The 24,180-nt window shown below is 38.3% G+C and overlaps 1 protein-coding gene across 5 annotated transcripts in view; it reads left to right on the forward strand.

Moving 5' to 3' along the window:
• Positions 1-24,180, forward strand: part of OSMR (oncostatin M receptor) — a 93,666-nt gene that overhangs the window by 48,341 nt on the left and 21,145 nt on the right. For all 5 annotated transcript variants that reach the window (XM_007487430.3, XM_056824565.1, XM_007487432.3 and 2 more), the window contains 6 exons: positions 3,765-4,037; positions 8,784-8,913; positions 11,008-11,159; positions 15,765-15,907; positions 16,468-16,609; positions 20,472-20,548. In XM_007487430.3, coding sequence (XP_007487492.2) covers positions 3,765-4,037; positions 8,784-8,913; positions 11,008-11,159; positions 15,765-15,907; positions 16,468-16,609; positions 20,472-20,548 — 917 coding nt within the window. The remainder of the gene's footprint in view (positions 1-3,764; positions 4,038-8,783; positions 8,914-11,007; positions 11,160-15,764; positions 15,908-16,467; positions 16,610-20,471; positions 20,549-24,180) is intronic.

Consider the following 24,180-nt stretch of genomic DNA (forward strand, 5'->3'; position numbering starts at 1 on the left):
TTACATGTCAATATAATTTCTAGTAACCATTTTCTGACATTTTTCAACCCCATTTACTGTCCCTCCTTCCCACCTCTTCCCTTCTCCAAGATAGCTGGTAATGTGATATAAGTTGTACATATGTTGTCATGAAATACATATTTCCATTTGTCATGTTGTGAAAGAAGACATATGCCTCTTACAGAAGAGAAAAATTCATGGAGGAAATAAAATGAAGAATGATAAGCTTCAATCTTCATTCAGATTATTAGTTCCTTCTGTGGTGCTGGATAACCTTTTTTTCTCATGAGTCCCTAGAAGTTGTCCTGGATCCTAGCATTGCTGATAATAATTTATTATTATAATATATATATAATATATAAAATAATAATTTACAATCAATCATTTTTATTGCTGTTATGAGGTTCTCCTGGTTCTGCTCACTTCACTTAGCATCACTTCATACAAGTCTTTCTAGGTTTTTTGCGATTATCTTGTTTGTCATTTCTTATGAAACAATAGTATTCCATTATAACCATATACCACAACTTGTTCAGCCATTACCCAATTTATTACAATTATGTACATTTGGAGCATTTATATTTCTAAAACTTTTTAAAGTCAAGGGCTTTGAGGGGGAAAAAAAGCTGACCAAAATCTTCAAGGTTATATAGCAAGAGGAGGACCCAGGAAATCAAGGATGCCTTCATTGTCCCCTTTGATGAAGGAAAAGAAAATAGGTTGTCTTTTGACTACAACAGGATGTAGAAGTTTCTGTTTTAGTCATTGCTGGCAAGATTCTTGCTGAAGTCCTCCTTAACAGGCTGAATCTTCATTTGGAAAGTGGTCACCAACCCAAGAGCCAATATGACTTCAGAAAAAGCCAATGAACTGTCAACATGGTACTTACTGCTCAACAACTCTAGGAGAAGTGCCAGGAGCAAAACAAAGATACATACACATTTGTTTATCTGACCAAGGCCTTTGACACTGTCAGTTGTGAAGGCTTGTAGAAGATCATGGCAAAATGTGGTTGCCAGGAGTTCATCAGTATTGTACCCCAGCTCCAGGATAGCATGCTTGCATGGGTTCTAGATAATGGACAATGTTGTTGCACTTTCCTAATCATCAGTGGAGTGAAGTAAAACTGTGGATTGCTCCCACACTTGTTAACTTGATGTTTTCAGCAACCATAGTGGTTGCCTTCAGAGAGAGTGAAAACAGCACCAAGGGCAGCTACTGCACTGACAGAAAATTCTTTAACTTGAAAAGACTACAAGCTAAGACTAAAGTGGAAGGAGAGTTGGAGCACACCTTTTTGTTTACATGCAACCTCTAAGACTGAGATGTCACAAAGCATGGATCAGTTCTCTGCCACTTGTGCTAATTTTGACCTGACAATTAACACCAAGAAAACAAAAGGTCTCCAATCACCTGTTATGGTGAATGGAGGAATTTTAAAAGCCGTCGATAAGTTCATTTTCCTTCGCCCTATACTTTGCAGGGATGTAAATATAGGTGATGAAGTTAATACCCACATTTCCAAAGCTAGCTCAGTGTTTGGGAGGCTCCAAAATAAAGGGTGGTAGAGAAGAGGTATTGGGCTGGCCACCAAACTGAAGGTCAGCCCAACCATGCCTGTGAAACCTGGACAGTATGCCAGTGACATGCCAGGAAATGGAATCACTTCCATTTGAATTATCTTAGGAAGATGCCAAAGGTCACCTGACAAGATAAGGTACTGGCCTTGGAGGTCCTTTCTCAAGCTGAACTGCCCACCATTCAGACTCCACTGCACAGAGTGAAACTCTAATTGGCTAGCCAAGTTGTTTAAATGCCAAATATATGTTTGCCTATAAGACTATTTTACAGAGGATTCACATAGGGCAAGGGCTCACGTGGTGGTCAGAAGTGATTCGAGGATGCCCTAAAGGTCTTTCTGAAGAATTTTAACATCAGTTGTGAGAGGTGGGAGACACTGGCACAAGCTCACTCTGCATGACAAGCCCACATCAAAGAATTCTTTGTTCTGTGAGCAAACGCAGACTTGTAGCAGCTCAAAAGAAACAAAAGCAACGAAAATTTAGACCTCTTCATCCCAAATGTTTATACTGGCAATTTGTGCCCAACTTGTGAGCTCCTGTTGGTCTGATCAGCCACAATCTCTCACTGTCCATTGACCCCTACATAGTGATGTCTTTATGATCTTCTTCGGGATGAAGGATAACCACCAAGAACTCACTGCTCTTCAATATTACTCATGTCCCTAGGAAATGCTTCTCAGTCAGTCAGCCAACTGGTATTTATTAAGCCCTTTCTTTGGGCCAGGTTAAGCCCTGTGTTGAATGAGTTGTCAAAGAAAGTTGGCATAGCACCATCCGATGGATTTAGTCTGCTTGTGCTGACCCCATCTTCTCGATCACACCTGAAGTCAATCAGGTCATCACAAGTCATTGGATCAATCAATACACATCATTTTCCAAGCTCCTGTTATAGCAGTTAAGTGTTGGACCACTGCTAACAACTATTGCAAATGATGTATGTGTGACTTTGGGGACAAGTATACTTGCAAGTAGCTTCCTAGCTGAGTGGATAGAGTGTTGGACATGAAGTCAGGAAGATCTGAGTTCAAATCCTGACTCAAGTCCTTACTACCTGTGTGAGAATTCTGGACAAGTCCCTTGACCTCTCTCAGCCTTAATTGGCACCTACCTTTGGTGGTGAGTATCAGAGGTCAAATTTGAACTCAGATCTTCCTGACTCCAGAACTAATGCTCTATCCACTACACCACTTATCTGCCCCTTAATAAAAGCTTTGGTAATATTTTTATTATTATATGGAAGAATAGTGCTGGTGGACTTTTCAAGCTTGACAGATTGCCCACCATAGGGGTAGGGGTTTAATTTATAAAGCAATTATTCTGCTCAATTAAAAAGGAAACAGTTCAACAAGTGATCATTGGGTTCTAGAAATAAGGTTTGTTAAGCCCAGTCACAGAAGCATTAACAGCTTTGCTTACCAAGAAAAGATTGGGGAGGGCCTGGGGGAAGGGAGGAAGCATTTGGCCTTAAAATGCTCTACTGATTTCAGTAAGAAGTCTCTGTAGCTACAGCTTCATGTTATCTCTGCCCAATTTTTCTTGCCTCTGTGATATGCCTTTAAATGGGACAAATATCTACTCATCCAGATCCCTTCAAGGATCCTGGCATATATCCAGTGGACATGATGATCGAATGGTTGGTACTGCTGCCCTTCAGTTTCCCTGAGATGTAGTAAAGCATAGAATACCAGACTTGCAGTCTCAGAGGAACTAGGTTCGAATCCTGGTTTCTGACATTTTACTAGTGGTGACACTGAGCAAGTTATTAACCTCAGTTGCCTCATACTGAAAATAGAGGTAATAACGACAGTGATGGGTGATGGTCAACTCTGAATGACAACTATTATCAGCAATGCAAAGATCCAAGAGACTCCAAGAGACTCATGACAAAAAATCTAGAAGAAACTGATTGTGTCTCAGGGAGTGGGAAGGGATGGGAGGGAGGGAAGGAGGAAATCTGGATTGCAAAATGTCAGGAAATGGTTATTAAAATTGTGTCAACATGTGTCAGCATGGGAAAATAGATAATTAAAAAAAAAGAAAAGAGAGGTAATAATTTGTACTTCCTCACCCCTGGGTGGTTGTGGGAAGCGCATTTATGATGCAAGTTTTAAAGTATTGAGAAAGAAGTGTGAGCTATTATCGTTACCACTCTGAATTGTTGGTTTTTGTTGTGTCTTGTAGGACAGGACTCTTCGGGCCAACTTCTCATTTTCCCTTCTTCTATTATATATGCTGAAGAAGATTCCAATGTCACCTTTTGCTGCATTTCCAGGACAGATAATGACAATATGACAATTTATTTTGAAGGCAAAATTATGCAAGGAATAAAATTAAGCCCCCGTGTGACAATGTTTGAAGTAAATAATATTCCTTTTATTAGGACAACAGGATCAAATGCTGTTTGTGAGCTGAACCCTTCCGGTGATTTTGTGGGTACTGTCCTATATATAGGAGGTAAGGACTTGGACTTTAATTGTGTTCCATTTTTTCCCAAAAGGGAAAAAAAAGATAGTCCTGGATAGCCTTGATGTGCTATAATATTCCTCACTAAGAGATGAGCATTTAGAAGGATTTTTTTTAAGATTTCTTAGAGTAATACATCAAAGTTACCCCCTCTTAAATCTTCAACAAAAAAGTCATTTTGATGCTTTAAAAACCAGTGCTATTAAAAAAGAAAAACCGCAGGTACTGCTATGGGTTAATTCTGCCTGATTCTCATAGTAATTCTCGTTTTCTTCTACTCACTCAGAAGTAGAGTCAAGTTTCAAAAAGGTGGCTTAAGAGAGACATGTTAAGAGAGGATGGAGAGTATCTTTGAATTCTCCAGTAATTGAGATATTTACCATCCTTGAGAAGAAATAACTCATGGATGGGCAGGCCAGCATGCCCATCCCTTCCCAACTCCCAAAAGCAAGATCAGAATGTTATAGAGTCCAGAGGTGCAACATTCCAATGCTAAATGACTCTCCCACTAACAGACATGTTAACACACTTATACAAAGCTGGTAGAAAATGTATTAAATGAATATGGCCTTAAGAAACATTTAGTCAAATCAAGCTTGCATAACCCCAACCTGGGGTTGCTCATGTTTACCCTGTACTCCCTGATAATCCATAAACTCAGAGTTAGGGAGGGACCTCAGAGGTCTCTAGTTCAAACTATATCTGAACAAAATTCTTCTCTACAATCATTCTCCAAAGGAGAGTATATTGGCTTTGCTTGAAGACTTCTAGTAATAATGAATCTAGGGGGCAACTGGATGGCTCGGTGATTGAAAGCCATGTGTAGAGAAGTCCTAGGTTCAAATCTGGTCTCAGACACTTCCTATCTGTGTGACCTTGAGAAAGCCACTTAACCTCCTTGCCTATCTCTTACCACTCGTCTGCCTTGGAACTAATACCCAGAATTGATTCTAAGATGGAAGGTAAGGATTTTAAAAATAGAGACAACAAATCTACTACCTTCCATGGTAGCACATTTTTCTTTTTGATTATTTGGATATTTCCCCTTTCATTGCCCCTAAGTCTGCCTCTTTGCAAATCCCACCCCACCCACTGATATGAGTTCTATTCTCTGGGTCAAGAAAAACAAGTCTAATCTCCTTTCTGAGTAATCTAGGTGACTCAGTGGACTGTGTGCCATGTGTGGAGTCTGAAAGACTCATCTCCTGAGTTCAGATCTGACTTCAGACACTTCTTGCTGTGTGACCCTGGACAAGTCATTTAACCCGATCTACCTTAGTTTCCTCATTTACAAAATGAACTGGAAAAGGAAATCACAAACCACTCCAGTATCTGCCAAGAAAACCCCAGGTGGAGTCAGGAAGAGTCGAACACAATTCAACAACAATCCCTCTTCTATAAGCCACCTGAAGCCAGTCATTAGGTCTTCCTCTAAGTCATCTCTTCTCTAGCCTAGATATCCTCAGTTCCTTTCATTGATCTTCATTTCATTTCATGCAAGCCCCTTTGCCCCCTAGCTCAGTCAGTCATCTATATGACTATATGTGATAGTCATCCATAAGCCACTAGATACACCAGACATCATTTCCAGGGCCCTCGTGCTTGCAGATGTCAGACTGCTCACAATATTTCATGCAAGTTAGGTGGTGTCATGTGTGAGCACAGTATGGGCCAGCAGCTTTGCACTGTCTTGGTTTCATTTTCTGCACCCCCTCAGCTTCTTCATGCCTACTACACTTTCTGTGGCATCATCTCCTTACTCTCTACAACCATTACAGGCAGGAGAAAGTCCTTGCTGAAGCTGGGAGGGAGAAGACTTGGATTTGAGTCTCTCCTGTTGTCACTATCTGTGTGACTGAGCAAACGATTTTATTTCTCTGAGCCTCAGTTTGTTCATTAACAAAACGGGAGTGTTAACAGTGGTACCACCTCATCTCGCAGGGCTGTCATGAGAGCCGATAGGAACCTACATAAAAACAGATTTGCAATTGTCAAGTTTTAAAAATTAAAAAGCATTTTTTACTGAGATTACCAGTTTTATTTAGGAATAGAGGAAGACCTGAAAATGCCTGGGGCAAGAATAGCCAAATAAGAGATGAGTTTCCAAAATGGTATCCACTTTGTCCTATTCAAAGGAGAACTCTTTCTTAGCAGAGAGCAGACTATAAAATCTGCCAGCAAATATAATTCTCATACTCCTTGAAAGCACCCATTAGCTTAAGGCTATCGTATCCAAACCGTCTTCTGTGGTAGTAACTCATGCCCTTCTTTTATCCTTTCTTCCACAGAAATCGAAAAGGAATTTTTAAAAATCACATTTTCTAGATTCTTTAGCATTGGCTCAAAGGATTTCTATAGCTTCAGAAATACACACACATACACAAAATGATTCAGTTTAAGAAGAGGAGAAATGGACTTCTTCAGACCAATAGAGATCCTTTCTTCACCTTCACTAGCCTATTTGGATAAAGGCTCTCTCCCCCCAGCACTATATAAGATCGGGCTGGGCTGGTATGACTTGGAGAAGGACTGAAAATTCAGTCATTCATTGCTGGAGGAGATGGAGGGAAAGAATGCTTGCTATACTTGTGCTGCTTGTACATTTTCCTCTGAGCCTTCTTCATCTACTTTCTCAGCTTCTTATCCCTCACCCTACCTGGCCCCACCACCCCTGGAGTAAAGGGATTCACAGAAAAGTACACCAGAGCCAAGAAATAGTTAACATGAGTATGTACCCTCGCTACTGCCCAGGGCCAAAAGCATTGCCAAGAGAAAAAATGGAATTCCCTGGCCATTGCCCTGGTGAAGTAGAAAAGGCACTAGAGAGTAACAGGATTGGTTAATGTCTGTCGAATAGATAGGGTTGGTAACCTCAAGGGACCTCAGGTTTTTTGGAGCCTCAGGCTGACATGCTCTGCTGTTCTGTTGCTTCTTCTACTCCTGTGGCTCTAATCCTTCTGCCTTCCCCTCCTTCCTCCCAGCACCTGCTTCCTAGTCCCATCCCACTCCCCACCCCAATATTCTTATTTTACAACACTGGGGCAAATGAGCTATCTGATGATATTTTGGTCAGTTTTACCTTTGAAGCTCATGTTTGCTCTTCTAATAGACACATTAACAAATTCTGGGCTTACTTGGCTTTACATACCATTGCCAACCATCATTAACATTTGTTGCTCAAAGCCACACTCATCTGTCCCATTATTCCCCTGTCCCTTCACTCTACTGTTCTTCACTTAGAAGGTCTATGTCTCCTAGGAGCCAAATGTGGTTTGTTAACTGGGGTTGCTGGGCAAAATTGGATATTTGTAACCCTTCTCACTTCCTCACCTGCCAAAGGGCTTTTATTAACTGTAGGGCTGTGTATTTCCTGCCATAAAATCATGAAAGAAAATACCTAGTCTCCCTGGAGACCTAAGATGATGTGAAGTCCAAACTTGCCCTTTTTCCTCAGTTTCTCACTGGCATCACCTATCTTCTTAACGAAATCTAAATGCAACTTGGTTAGAAAACATAGTTCTAAGCAAACAGAGACAAACACCTAGTTGTATACTTCTATATATATTTCTTTTTGTTCAGTCATTTTCAGGCATGTCCAACTCTTCATGAACCCATTTGGGGTTTTCTTTACTTTTTTTTAAGCCTTACCTTCTGTCTTAGACGCAATACTAAGTATCCATTCTAAGGCAGGAGAGGTAAATACAAGGCAATCAGGGCTAAGTGACCCTGGACACTCAAACCCAGGTCCTCTTAACTTTAGGCTTGGTGCTATATCCACTATGCTACCTACCCACTCCCCATTCCTTAACAAAGATACTAGAATGGTTTGTAATTTCCTCTTCCAGCTCATTTTACAAAAGAGGAAACTGAGGCAAGCATGGTTAAATGACTTGCCCATGGTCCTATAAGTAAGAAGTTTCTATGGCCAAATTTGAACTCATGAACATTAGTCTTCCTGACTCCAGACCTGGTACTCTATCCACCGCACCACCTAGTTGGCCCCTCAGCCTCTTAACAAAATCTAAATGTAACCTGATTAGAAAATGTAGCTCTAGGCCAACAGAGACAGAACACCTAAATTTACATTTCCGTATATTTGGACATTATTAAGTTACTAAAGAATAATGACGTCTTCCTCCAAAGCCTCACAGTCATGAATTGTCCTGGTGGTTCACCAAGGTTAAGTCAGTTTGGCCACACCAGAAAGACTTGAGGGATGGTTCTGGCCACAAACCATGCCTGCTTTCTGAGGACTGGTCTAGCTAAATGAGGAGAGAACTGTCACCAGAGGGCTGGCCACTTGGGGATGCCTTGTTCAGCCATGGCAAAGAATAGATGGAAGGAAACATAGAGCCAGATAGTAGTTCACGCTTACCATCCCAGTTTACAGATGAGGAATGTGAGAGCTAGTGAGGTTAAATGATATGCCCAAAGTCATGCAATGAGGGGGGCACATGGCTAGGACTCTGGGCAGGTCTCATGATTTCAGGTCTTGGACCCTTGCAGGGTAATTATGCTGCTACTGGTCAAGGTGATCACTAACTGGGATCAGGAATGAATTGATGACTGACAGGATCACCCGGCTTTCCAGGAAGCTAATCTCTTCTTATTCAACTTTAGGGAAACTTAGTGTCTAGGTTTGTCCGCCTTAAATATCACTCCTAACGGGACATTCATGTTCCAGGATTTAAAGATTTTGCCTTTGTTTTACCAACAGCTTTCTCTTTGTGCTCACAGGAGTCCTTGAGGAGCCCAAGAATTTTTCTTGTGAAACTCGGGATTTACAGACTTTGAACTGTACTTGGGATCCAGGAAGAGACACATTATTGCCGGAACGTCTTCCAAACAATTACACTTTATTTGAATGGCAAGTCATGCCTTCTGGTTTAAGCTTGATAGTGTTTCAACCCTTCCTGTGCAGAATGGTTTTGATGATCTTATTGAAAGTTTCTTTGATGTGTTAACAGAAAGTTGAAACCAATAAGCCAATTGCCAGCCTCTAAAGCAGGGGTCCCCAAACTACGGCCGGCGGGCCACATGTGGCCCCCTGAGGCCATTTATCTGGCCCCCACCGCACTTCCAGAAGGGGCACCTCTTTCATTGGTGGGCAATGAGAGGAGCCCTGTATGTGGTGGTGTGGCAAAGCGTGGCATCGCTCACCTACAGCACTACTTCCGATGACATAATCCTTTGCGTGGCACCTTGTTCTGAGAGTAACTGAATGAGAACAAGGCACTGTGCAAAGGATTATGGGGCTGCACAATGGAAGACGTCAGCATGGTGAGTGGTGATCTGGGGGAGGGGATTCCGCACTGTGTATACTGCTGCCCGGTATAGTGGTGGCAGTGATGAGCCTGTGCAAGGTGTGACAGGTCCATCCCAGCCAGCGCTGCAGCCTCCGCTATCCCAGACAGCAGTATACGGTGCCACAGGCCCAGCACCGCCTCCAGTACTGTATGTATACAGGCATCAGATAGCAGTGATCTGGCCTGTGACATCAGCAGTGGGCCTCTACTGTGAAAAGCCACCGCTGCCACTGGGTGTTTTATAAGACACCCCCTGGTTTTTTGGGGGGGGGGTCAAATTAATATAAGACGGTGTCTTATTTTCGGGGAAACATGGTAGTACAATGGCTCGCATACTCCCCTAGATGCACAACTATGGCCCCTATTATAGGGGCCATTATGTTGTCAGTTCGATTTAAATTTACTTGTTCTTTATTTTAAATATTGTATTTGTTCCTGTTTTGGTTTTTTTTTTATTTTAAAATAACATATGTGCAGTGTGCATAGGGATTTGTTCATAGGTTTTTTATAGTCCGGCCCCCCAATGGTCTGAGGGACAGTGAACTGGCCCCCGGTGTAAAAAGTTTGGGGACCCCTGATCTAAAGGGTCTGGTTTGTCCCAGAACTGGCCAAAATTTTGCTAAATCTAACAACAGAAAGAAAAGATACAAATCCAAGCAATCTGATGATTTAGGGTTGCCTAATTTCCTACTTTCCTCTTAGTGACATAATGTTTTAATTATAGAGCTCTCTAAGTAAGGTCTACGGTGTACTTTGTATCTATTGTCTCATTTGATTCCCAAGAGATTCTTTCTCTGTACTTTTAAGTATATTCTAACAAGATTTTTTTTTGACTGAGATAAATAGTTTCCTTTAGAAGCAGAGCAAGACCTGAAAATGACTGTGGTAAGAAGAGCCCAACTTGAGAGATGAGTTTCCAAAATGGCACCCACATAGATCCTATCTATGAAATCATATTAAAAACCACAGGCATCTCCATTTTGCTAATGACAAAGATCAGAAAGACCAAATGATTTTCCCAGGGTCACAACTGTCAGAACTGGGGCTCAAATCCATGTCATCTTACTCCATGTCTGATTACCTTTGTGGAAGTAACAAAGTTCTTTGGCCAATAGAAATTAAGGAAAGTCCTAACAATCCACATGAAAAAAATAGGAAACATCTTATTAAATGAGCAGGATTTAAGTGCTTTATAGTTATCTCACTGGATCCTGCATTTCTTTTTTTTTTAAGCCCTTACCTTCCATGGCAGAAAAGAGGTAAGGACTAGGCAATGGGGGTTAAGTGACTTGCCCAAGGTCTCATTTGAACCCACTTCTATTATTATCCTTATTTTACAGATGAGGAAACTGAGGTATGCAGAGGTTAAGGGACAGGGTCACAAGCCAGTAAGTGTCCTGTGTAAGATTTAAATTTAGATCCTCCTGACGCCAGGTCCAGAGTACAACCTCATTGCCTCTGTGAAAAATTTGAAAAAAACAAATTGTTTGAAATGCAATTCTTCATCATCCATAGTTTTCAGTGGGAAAACAACTGGTCATATGCCTTGTTCTCAGCAATATAGTACGGAAACCTCTAGATATGTTCCAAGGTAGAAGCAGGCCTTCTTTGACAAAAATTACATTACTGTCATTATTTCTTTGTTTGTTTTAAAGGTATTCCAAGAAAAAGATTGTCTGCAATCACAGAAACTGGTGTATTTGGCAACTAGCTCCAGAAGTGCAAGAAAAGTATAACTTCACACTGATGGCTGAAAATAAACTAAGAAAGAGAAGAACGAGCATTTCTTTTAATGTGACCCAGCAAGGTGAAAACTTGAAGGGCAAAGTAAACTATACTATCTCTCTCCAAAATTTACCCAACGTGTAATAAATGTATAAATGGAAATCTATTCATTTCTGCCTGCCACAAGGTGCAGTGAAAAAGGCATGATGCCAGAGCATCAGAGGACCTATGTTTCAATCTGCACTATTATACTTACTGCTCATGTGATCTTGGACAAGTCACTTAACTGCTCATTTCCTCTTCTGTAAAATGAAGAGTGGGGTAGCACTAGGGCTATGGGATGTTTTTCAGCTCTAGTGCTATAGATGACCCTTTAATCAGGTTTCTCTTAAGTCAAATTTGAACATTAATGGTTCTCCATTAAAAAAAAAAAAAAACCTTTACCTTCTACCTTGGAATTAATACTGTGTATTGTTTTTAAAGCAGAAGAGTGGTAAGGGCTAGGCAGCTGGGGTTAAGTGACTTGCCCAGGGTCACACAGCTAGGAAGTGTCTGAGGTCAAATTTGAACCCAGGACCTCCCAGCTCTGGGTCTGGCTCTCAATCCACTGAGCCATTTAACTGCCTCCTCTCCATTTCTTAATAACCTTTTTCCTTTCACTAGAGAGATATAAGCAAGGATCCCTCCCCTACCCACAATCTTTTCTTCTTGCTTAGTTATTGCATGTTATTTTGATTTGCCAAACAATTATCCCATATGCATTATGCTTTAATCATGCCATAGTTGCTATGGAAATCCTTTTCTTTTTTTTAGGAAGGAGAGGAGGAGGGAGGATGTTTTCTAAAAAGAAGATAGTTTACACACCTATTATCATTTCCTTATGTGACTAGTGTAAGAATTGAGAACAATATTTCTACCCAGATACATATTTTATAAAGTTATTGGAAGGGTAGACAAACGTTCCTATAAGTAACCTGACCACGTGGTGCCTAGCCTGCCAGTCTCTTTCCTCTTTTCCCCCTCACCTGCCTCCTCTGTTCTCTTCTTGGTTCTTTCCAAACCTTCACCTTTATTGACGCATCCCACATTGACCAACACAAAACCTGGCGCAACTGTGGCATCTTTTGTGGCTTTTATTGCTGAGATACCAGAAGTTAAGTTGTCTGCAAGAATTTGCTCAATATTTATTATGTGCTAGACATTGTCTCCAGAGTCCTTGTTGTTGTTCATTTATTTCGGTCATGTCTGACTCGTCATGACCCCATTTAAGATTTTCTATTTTTAAAATCAAATTGTATTTTTTAATTACATGTAGAAAAAAAATTTTTAACAATTGTTTTCTGAAATTTTATGATTCAGATTCTCTCCCTCTCCCCGACCCAAATGGTAAATAGTCTGATAAAGGTTAAACCAGTGCTTTCCTATAATGCATATTTCCATATTCCCCATGTTGTGACAAAAGACACATATCACACAGACAATAAAAAGCTTATGAAGGAAATAAAGTGGAAGATGGCATGCTTTGGTCTGCAATCAGATGCCAACAGTTCCTTCTTTGGCTGTGGATAGTATTTTTTCATCATGGGTCCCTTGTAGATCTCTTGGGAACTTGCTTTGCTAATAATAAATTTAGTCCTTGATAGTTATCATACAATATTTCTGCTACTTTATACAGTATTCTCCTGGTTCTGCTCATTTCACTTTGAATCATTTCACATAAGTCTTTCCAGGTTTTTCTGAACTCATCCTGTTCATCATTTCTTATAGTGCTATAGTATTCTATTACAAGTTTTGTTCATCCATTTCCCCACTGAAGAACATCCTCTCAGTTTATAATTCTTTGCCACTACTTAAAAAATTGCTACAAATATTTTGGTACAGATAGATCCTTTTCCCTTTTCTCTGATCTCATTTGGATACAGACCCAGTAGTGGATCAACGGATTTGTATAGATTTATGGCCCTTTGGGCATGGTTCATATTGCTCTCTGAAATGGTTGTGTCAGATCACAGTTCCACCAACAGTGTATTAGTGTCCCAATTTTCCCACATCCCCTCCACCATTTTTTTTGGTCATATTAGCCAATTTGATAGGCATGACGTGGTACCTCAAAACTGCTTTAATTTGTGTTTCTCTAATCAATAGTGATTTGGAGCATTTTTTTTCACCTGGCATGTGGATAGTTTTAATTTCTTCCTCTTAGAATTGCCTATTCATATCCTTTTTTCAACTGGGGAAATGCTTTGTATTCTTAAAAATTTGATTCAATTCTCTATAAATTTGAGAAATGAGGCTTTTGTCAGAGATACTTACTCTAAAAAGTTTTTTTTTTCAGTTTGTTGTTTCTCTTCTTATCTTGGTTGTATTGGTTTTGTTTGTGTATAAACTTTTTTATTTCATGTAATCCAGATTATCCATTTCTTTTTTTTTTTTTTGTAATGTTCTCTGTCTTGTTTGGTCATAAATTCTTTCCTTCTCCATAAGTCTGACGGGTGGATTTTTCCACGTTCCCCTAATTTGTTAGTGATGTCACAGTTTATTTCTAGATCAAGTATCTGTTTTGACTTTATCTTGGTGTACAGTGTGAGATGTTGGTCTATGCCTCGTTTTTGCCAGTTTTCCCAGCACTTTCTGCCAAATAGTGGCTTCATACCCCAAAAGCTTTGATTTCTGGGTTTATTGAACATCATGCTACTTTCATTGTTAATTACTGTGTATTGATTTCCATTGATCCACTACTCTATTTCTTAGACAGTACCAGATTGTTTTAATGAATATTGCCTTATAATATAATTTGAGATCTGTATATGAGGCCTCTTGCCTTCACATTCTTTTTTTCATTATTTCCCTTGAGAGCCTCATTCTAATGCTTTCTTAGTGTGCAGCTGTAGGACAGGGTATAGGCAGACATCCAGGATCATGGTGTCTTAAGGCAGGACTTGGACCCAGATTATCCTGACTCTGAGGATGGGGTTTTTTTCTGATGAATTCAGTACTTTCTTCTTTGTTCTTCTAATTAGTTTATGATTTCATTCGTTATGTCCAAGTTATGTACCAATTTTAAGCTTATCTTGATATCCCATGTGAGATGTTGATCTCTATCTAATTTCTATAATACTAGTTTCCAATTTTCTCAACAGTTTTTATTGAATAGAGAATTCTTTTTTTTAACTTCCCAAAGACATTTTATTTTCCCTATTATATGTAATAAAAATTTTCAACATACATTTTCTGAAATTATAAGATCCAAATTGTGCCCCTTCCTCCCTTCCCTCCTCCCACTCAGAGATGGTAAACAATTTGATCTGGACCATATTTGAACTATCATGCAAAACCTACTTCCTTATTATCCAAAACCAAACCCCAAAATAAAACCATAAATACGCTGATGTGAAGGATTGCATGCTTTGATCCACATTCATTCAACTCCAACAGTTCTTTCTCTAGAGGTGGATAGGACTTTGTCATAAGCCCTTCAGAATTCTCCCAGATCATTGCACTACTGATAGTAATTGAGTTTTTACAGTTGATCATCATCCAATATTGCTGTTATTGTATTGAACATTTACTGTGTTCTCCTGGTTCTGCTTATTTTGCTCTGCATCAGTTCATGTAGAACTTTCCACCTTTTTCTAAAATCACCTTGCTTATCATTTCTTTTAGCACAATAGTATTCAATAATCAACATGTACCACAATTTGTTCAGTCATTCCCTAATGATAGACATTCCCTCAATTTCCAATTCTTTGCCATTCCTAAAAGAGCTGCTGCCAATATTTTTTAATAAGTAGGTCCTTTCCCCTTTTTTATGATCTCTTTGGAATATAGACCCAGTTGTGGTATTACTGGATCAAAGGATGTGCAGAGTTTTATAATTCTTTGGGCATAGTTCCAAATTTCCCTCCAGAATGGCTAGATCCATTCACAATTCCACCAATAATGCATTAGTATCCCCATTTTGTCATATCTTATCCAACATTTATTACTTTACTGTCATATTGGCCAATCTGATAGGCATGAGTTACTACCTCAGTATTGTTTTAATTTGCATTTCACCCATCAAGAGTGATTTAGAATATTTTTTTTATGATTGATAGCTTTGATTTCTTTATCTGAATACTGCTTATTCATATCCTTTGACCATTTGTCAATTGGGGAATGGTTTGTTTCTTATAAATTTAATTTAATTCTCTATAGATTTGATAAATTAGGTAAATTAGATAAATTATCAGAAAATTTTATTAAAATTTTTTTCCTAGTTCATTATTTCCCTTCTAATCTTGGTTACATTTATTTTGTTTCTACAACAGCTTTTAAATTCAGTGTAATCAAAATTTGTATAGAGAATTCTTGGCCCAGTAGCTGAACTCTTTGTATTTATCAAACACTACCTTTCTTTGATCATTTGCTGCTGAAAAATTGTCTGCCTAATCTGTTCCATAATCAACCCCTCTATTTTTTAACTGGTGCCAAATTATTTTGATGATTACAGATTTGTCGTATAATTTGAGAACTGGTGTTGCTAGACCCCTATCCTTCCCATTTTTGTTAAGATAACTTTCTAGGCATTCTGTCAACTGAATATTAATTCATCTTTATAATACTAGGAATAATAGGAATTTGGGTTCTGACTTGAAGAACACATTTTGGATCTGTGTTCACTTTTTTTTTTTTACTTTTTTGACAGTTCAACCAAAGCATGCACGCAAAATATCTGTTGAAAATATAAGTGCCACAGAGGCAACATTGACATGGCAAATGATTCCTGTTCAAAAAAAGATTAGCTTTTTGTGTCAGATTGAAGTCTATCATGATGGAAAAGTAATACAGGTAAGAAGTAGTTCTTGGCTCGTGGAGTTTAACTGTTGAAAGTTATTTAGGCTTTTCTTCTTGACTTCTGGCATTAAAGGACATATGGTGTGGCTGGATGTCCACTGAAAAAGTCTGTGCAATTGATTTCTCATAGTTGAGAGATTTCACTCCAAATAATGATAGATCTAGTCAGGGTTGTAACTAAGAGTTTTTGTGTCTGGACCAGAAAATGTCCATGGGACAAAGGGAATAAAAGGCACCTCATTTCTTTGCAAGTGAGAAGGGAAGACTGAGATCCTAGATAGGAAGGCACTTTGGGGGATGGTGAGCACAAGATGAGGTAGGAGCTCACCCCAGGATAACATTTGCCAGTCTTCCAATTTTAATAGATATAATTGCTAAACAGGTACTAAGTTCTATAGCTTCAGTGCTGCTAAAGGACGATGAATGCTATCAGGATCCTCAAAATTCTGTAAACTTGGACAAGACCCCAGTTATCCTGACTTTCATGTGGCTTTAGCTTTAGGATAACACATACTAACAAAAGCTCTGTTTATCATTTCCTCTTTATTTATCAGTACAATACTTCCAACTCTGAATTCACTTTGAGAGAATTACAGCCTTATATGGGATATTCAACTCAAGTACGCTGCTGCACAGCCAACCACTTTTGGAAATGGAGTGAATGGAGCAGCAAAAACTTCACCACCAAGGAAGCTGGTATGTTTGGTCCATTCAATGCAACTCTAAGACATTGTTGCTTGTGACTTGCCCTGTTCATGGTTCTACCTAAAACTTAAAAACATTAGGGTTTTGTGGTCTAATTGACTTATTTCCAAAAACAGTTCCTGTATCAAGCATGTAATTTTAAAAGGGGAGGCAGGGGAGCAGTTAGGTGACTTAGTGGATGAAGAGTCAGGCCCAGAGATGGGAGGTCTTGGGTTCAAATCTGGACTGCAATACTTCCTGAGTAACCTTGGGCTTGACAGTTTCCTAGCCCTTACTGCTCTTCTGCCTTGGAACCAATACTTAATAGTATTGATTCTAAGATGGAAAGTAAGGGTTTGGGTTTGTTGTTTGTTTTTTTTAAAGGAGTGGAGGTTAGTATGTGGAACTGTGATTTCATTGGTGAAGGGAATCCTCTAGTGAGGAAACTTCTTCAATTAATTCAGATCTATAGCTGCTTTACCAGTTCCTGTTGCAGAGAGCTTCCTGAGCCAGTAAGAAGCTGAATGATGCATACTCTCAAAATCAGAGTCAGTATGTGTCAGGGGCAGGATCTGAACATGGGTCTTTATGGTTCTATGAATGGCTCATTAGGCATTTTGCAAAATGAATACTAATTCATCTTTATATAAAAGGTTAAGATTTACAAAATATTTTCCTCATACAAAAAAATCAGTATAAAAGTTTTGTCATTCCCTTTTTACTGATAAAAATCTAGCACAGACAGCTTAATTAGTTAAATAAAAAGACATGTATATCAAATGCTTTTTGTTGTTCATTTATGTCTGACTCTTTGTGACTCAATTTGAGTTTTCTTGGCAAAGATACAGGAGTCGTTTGCCATTTCCTTCTTCAGTTGTTTTTCCAGATGAGGAAACTGAAGCAAACAGGTTAAGTGACTTGCCCAGGGTCACACAGCTAGGAAGTGTCTGAGGCCAAATTTAAACCCAACCTAGCTGCCCCTGATTAGCATGTATTTTCAAGAAATAGGCATATGAATGTGATTACTGTTCCAAGGGCTAGAGAGGGGAAAGAGGCTGGCTACATTGACAGAAAGTAGCACCATGAGTGTGGCTGTGAGGAATGGTGGTTAGGGGAATGCTCACTAGGGAATCAGAAGCCCAGAAGCTTGGGACTTGTCCAGAGTCATGCAGCCCGGAAGAGTGAGAGGAAGGACTTAAACTACTGACTTCTAGATTTCTACTCCAGTGCTCTTCTGCCACATCGCACTTGACTCTGAGCATGAGGAAGGTGTAGTTTAAGATTAAGTTGTAGTATCAGTGGTTTTTCTTTTCTTTTTTGCCCTGGGTTGGGTTCTCAAGCCTTCTTTGGTTCCTTTTATTGCCCTGAGTGTTTTTGGAACAAGAAGATATTTATTTACTAGGTAAATAATAGGAGTAATGGAAGCAGAAAAATATGAACCACATTATTCATTCCTGATAGCTCCACTTTAGGGTGTGAATATTCAGAACCTCTCCTGTTACTATCAAAATCTTAGTAATCAACCCCAATGACAGCTAAATATCTTTCCCCAGGATGATGACTAATAGTAAAAAACAGTCATAGAATCAAAGATCTTAGAGCTTGATTTGTTCTGGTCTCTCAGGTGAAGTAGTACATGTTCATTTTAGAGATGTGACTCCTACTACTAAGTGATTTGCCCAAGGTCATGCAGTAGTTTATGCCTAAAGGGGAAGCAAATCCTGGGACTTCTTCCTCCTACTGTATTAGAAAACACTGTCAGAAGAAAGAGAACTTAGTTTTTCAGACTGATTTTTTTTAAATTTTCTGTCCTTGGAGATCATTTTCAAAAAAAGATTCTCAAGCCATTTATAAACAACTAAATCAAGCAAAGAACTTAGAATTGAATTTGTTTCCCCATTGAATTTTTTTCCTCAAGTGGACATAGTTTTCATTTTTGTTAACTAGTCACTTTACAGATGTGTACTCTGAGGTTTGTAACTTCCAAAAATGAAACCCCAAGTGCAGGTGTTGTTTGAAGCTAAAAGAATGGATGTCTCTTGATTAAGTGATCATCCACAGATGAAGAAGTTTTAGTTTTAGTTTTTTTAATTCCAATTTAACTTGGAAGAGTCTATGATTTCAACAAGAATGGAAATAACCAGAGAGGAAAGCTTTTCAGCCTTGACCTCTGCTGGCCCTCATTCAAGCATCTATGTAGAACCATTGAGGCCAACACTATACCTTTTGTACTGTTGGAAATCAGGCAAAAGAACAATAATGACTCAGCACCCTGGGAGAATGTAGAACCATGGAATTTGCTTGGCTCACTTTCTATAGTGACTATTCTATTCAACATATTCAATTTCATTCTATAAACATTTATTAAGAATTGACTGTGACTAAGGCATTCAAGGAGGCTCTAGGAATACAAAGGCAAAAAAAAAAAGAAAAAGCAATCCCTTGCCAAAATTATGGAGTTTATATTCTTTCTTCTGAAGAAAAAAAAGCTTACAGACATCTTTTGTTTTAACCCCACTGTCATTTCCATATGTACACGCTCTCTTATCACATTACTTCTCTCCACTTCCCCATTCCCAAATTGAGGCCTTTCTTATAATAAAAAAAAATATATCTAGGGGCCAGCTAAGATATTCATTGGATTGAGAGCTAGGCCTAGTCACAGGAAGTCCTAGATTCATGTCTGATCTCAGACACTTTCTAGCTGTGTAATCCTGGGCAAATTGCATTACCCCAATTGCCCAGCCCTTACTCCCTTACCACTCTTCTGCCTTGGAACCAATGCACAGAATTGATTCTATGACAGAAGATAAGGGTTTTTTTAATTTAAAAAATCCATTATGTCTGACAATTGATGCAACATTCTGCCCTCTTATCTTCCTAGTTTTTCAAGGAAAGGGAAATGTTTCATTATCTATTTAGGACCATTCTTGGTTTTCTATTTATTCAAGAGTTCTTAGCTTTCTGGTGATTTTTTTCATTTTCATTGTTGTAGTCATATCTATTGTTCTCCCAATTCTGTTTATTTTACTTTCTTGATTCAAAAAAATCTTTCCATTTCTCTGAATTCTGTACATTGGTCATTTCTTACTACACATTAATATTTCATTACATTCATTTTCTCTACATTGTTCAGATGGATACTTGCTTGTTTCCAATATTTTGCTATGACAAAAAGAACTGGCATGAGAACTTTCATATATGTTGGAATTTTGTGTCTTTGACAACAGTTTACACCCTTTAGAAGCACCAATTATTAAAGTTTATTCCAATTGTCATGGAAGCTTTGAAACCCAAGTTCTGAAAGGGATCTTAGAGGTCCTTTAGTCTAAGAATCTCATTTTAAAATTGAAAAAAGAAAACTCCTCTGTCCCATTCCTTTGATTCTTGAAAACTATGTTATTAGTTGGGAATTAGGATGATAACTGTAAGAGCAATTAACTCCTAGAAACTCAAAAGTATTTATAATGTATTGGTAGTGATATCTTCTCTGAGACCAAAGCAAGGGAAGAGAGAGTGGGGAACCGTATAGATTTTATTTGGAAGGGAGAGTTGGGATGAAGAAGGCACTCAAAATTGCTTTGCTTTTTTTCAGTGAAATATTTGGTATGATTCACTGCTAAGATATGGGGAGAGGGAGGAGATTGGTGGGTGGCTTTCAACAGTCAAATATTGGTTGTATTCATATATCATAAATGCAAATGTTAGAATTTTTTCTCCTTCCTCCTTCATTATTCAGCAGGACACATAAATGAGCATAGAAACTGGATGGTAGAAAATTGGGCAAATTTTCCTTATTTGAACAGCAGATAGCCTGAATGTTTTACTTTGAGAATCTTGCATGGCCTGAAAACATTTCTTTGGTTTATTTTAGCCCCCTCAGGGTCTCTCGACATCTGGAGAAATGTACAACCAGTTTTAGAAGGATATAATGTGAAACTATTCTGGAGGGTAAGTTATCTTGGACTCAGGTTTCCAAATGCTTTCTGGACAGCTCCCACTGGTGGACATGAGAGCTAAATTATAATGGGTAATCTTTGAAAAGTCATAGAGAAGGGGAGAGTTGCCACAAGAATGAAAAAAGGTTTGTTCATTGTTGTTATTTAAAAAAGAGTGGAATAGTTACATTATAGACTAGTAAACTTGATTTTAATTTTTCACATACACCGTATCTCCTGGTTTGTAATTATGGAGAGAATAATCCAAAATTTGAATAATCCAGTTTGAATTAATACTCCCATATCATGCAATTCTTTTAGTCTTCATTGTAAAGCACTTAAGTAAGAAGCACGTTGACAATCTCCACCTAAGAGAGATGTATAGACTGTCCTACAAGGTTTTGCCTGTAGTGGAGCATGTCCAAAGAGCATTTCATAGGATGATATTTGTAAATCTGCTATTGGTCTCTTATGAAGCTATGGGAAGAATCTCTGGCCATTTGAAATGAGTTTCAGCATAGATCTTCCCCACCATAGTCTTTAGTTCCCAATTTACGTGCTCCACCTGACCTGAACTTTGTGGGTGATAAAGAACATGATATTTTGGTGTTATTCCTAGATTCTCATAGACTCTCTTCAGGATGTCTTGGGTAAAATGTGATCCCTTATCAGAGTCTATGGTTAGTGGTACTCCAAATCTAGGTATAATTTCCTTTGTCAATAATTTCACCACAAAACTAGCTGTATTTGTATATGATTGAAAAGCTTCAGGACATTTGGTCAATCTGTCAACAATTACCAAACAAAACTTATATTTTCCAGCTTTTGGCATGCTGATGTAATCAATTTGCAGAGTCTCAAATGGACAATATGCTAAAGGTCTACCATCTAAACCTTTCTGCCTGAATGCCCCTTGATTGAATTTTTGGCAAACAGAACAGCTTGAGCAGATTTTATTTGCTACAGTACTTATGCCAGGAGCTACCCATTGTCTCTTTACAGTGTCAATTACAGCTTGAGTACCAAAATGACCTTTTGTGTGGATGGCTTGACACAAATACGTATATAGGTCTTGTGGTAACAGTGGTTTTCCAGTATCTGCTACCCATATACCATGTTCTTTTCTTGCTCCAAACTTCTCCTTCCATTTTTTGTATTTCTGGGTCTACATAAGCTTTTTTCTATATCATCAGATCTATTCTTGATAAGTTCATGAAAAACACTGGAGCATTCCTGGCAGCAAATTTCGCAGTTACATCAGCTCTATGATTTCCTTTAGAGACTGAATCCCTGCCATAAGTATGACTTCTACAATGAATTACCACTAGCTGTGATAGCATCCAACTCAGTTATTATTTCTGCATAAGCAATTGGTTTTTCCCAATACAGTAATAAAACCTCATTGTTTCCAGATCTTTCCTGTAGCATGACAAATGGAAAAAGCATAATGGGAGTCTTTATAAACATTTGCACTTTTACCATCAGCCAGAAGACATGCTTGCTTTAAAGATACCACTCCAGTATCCACCAAAAGATCATATATTTGATCCCCTATAGTTATAGAAACATAGGGTTCAGTGCTATTTGGAGGTTGGAAGGTTTCAAGAACTGGTGCAAGCATAGTTAACATCAGTACAAAGCTCAGTCATTTCCTGTCCATCCAAGCTTACATCTGCTTGAATTACATGACTTTCCCAGGATTTTGTATCATCAACTTTTATATTACTCTCATTGGTTCTTATATTACCCATCTTAGTATCATTGTTCTCATTTACAATTTCATTATTATTATTCAGTTTATATTCTTCAGTAATTTCTTATTTTACATTCATTAGAATTTCCTATTCAATTTATACTACAATGTTCTTTCTCTGTATAATTATTTACACTAATTAAATTATCTTTTGAATTAATTAATTCATTTGTATCACCATCTACCTTATTTTCATTGCACTCAATTTTATTTACCCTCAACTCATTTTCATTTATACCACACTCATTATTTCTTGATTCATTTTCATATGTAGCTAGGGTACAGTAGAAACTATAATCAATTAGGCTTAACGTAAGAAAACATTTCCTAGCAATCAGAATTATCTTGAAGTAGAATAGGCGACTGTGGAAAGTTCAGTGAGTTCCCTTTCACTGAAGCCTAGTGCAAACCTTAAGAATCAGATCTTCTGAGGAGTGTAAGTTTCTATCAAAGAAAGAAAATCCTAATAGCATACCAAAATAACTCGTCAGTGTTTTCTATTGCAGCAAAGAATTAGAAACAAGGTGGATGCCCATCAACTAGGGAATGTCTGATCAGCTATGGAATATGAATGTAATAAGTAATTGTGGGCAGTAAAAAAAAAGGCCTCTATATAGAATTCAGAGAAACATGGGAAGATATATCTGTAGACTAATGTAAAGTGAAATAAGCAGGACCAGAAGAAAAAAATATTCAATAGTGAAAATGAAAAGTTCACAAAAGAAGCTAATATCTGAGTAAATGAAAAACCAATAATGATAGTGAAGACAAGATAATGAAATGTCTTTCCCTCATATAGGTAGGGTACCATGAAGACAAAAAGTTACATAGCCTGAGGTTAGTTCTTGGGACAAGGGAGTTTTTTGGTGTGTGTTTTTGGGGAGCAGGGAGGCAGGGCATGAGTCCAAAAATGCCAATAGGATAAAAAATCCTAGGTCACTTATAAAAAAAAGAACATGTCTCATCTCACCACAAGGACCAGATCTTCTGTGTTTAGGACTAGACTTTGGCTTGTTTGAAGCCAATAATTAGGTTGAATTAACTAGAGTTTTTTCTGTGATCCTAAGGTTTAGAAGGCAGACGGCAGTGGCTACACTTGTACTCCTTCAACATTGCAAGACTAGTTAGCAATAATTTGGTATTATTTTTTTAACTTCCTTTTGAAACACATTTTGGCACCAACTAAGAGAAAAGAAGAAAAGAAGAAAAGAAGAAAAGATCTAGAAAGGGTTATGACCAAAAATATTAACCAAATAATCAGAAAACTGATCTAAAATCCAGGAGGACAGAGGACAGGATTTGATTTTCACTATACTATACAAAAAAACAAGCAAGATCTATCCTTAGCACCTAAGACTACCATGGGGAGCAGCATCTGACCCAAGCATAAAGACATAATCTAGAGCTCAAGTTTGGAGAAATAAGTAAGTGGGAAAAAAAAGCCAAACGGTGAAAAAATACTTGGATTAAGAGAAGGCCAAGAGGAAAAACTGGAAAAAGAGAGTAACTCTACTATAATCAGGTCATGCCTTGTGGAGTCCCAAGCCTATTTTCTTTTTGCTCATCCCTCTGACCTCTCCCTATACAGGCATGCAACATTTTATTGTATTTCATTTTATTTTGCTTCACATGTATCACTTTTTTCTTTTTACAAATTAAAGTTCCAAAAAAAGTGAAATTACTTTCTAAGTTCATAGTGGGAAAGCCAGGGTATAAACACAATGCTTTGGTTCTAAGTCCTATGCTCTTACCCCTTCCTCTCCCCAATATCACAGTTTTTTACTTGACTGAGAATCCTCAGATTAGAATGAGTGACTTATGAGATGGTTTAGAAAACTGCTTTGAATATACACAATAACTAAAACAAGGTAAACAGAAAGAACAAGAACAAA

Source organism: Monodelphis domestica, chromosome 3 (genome assembly GCF_027887165.1).
Source record: "Monodelphis domestica isolate mMonDom1 chromosome 3, mMonDom1.pri, whole genome shotgun sequence".
NCBI lineage: Eukaryota > Metazoa > Chordata > Mammalia > Didelphimorphia > Didelphidae > Monodelphis > Monodelphis domestica.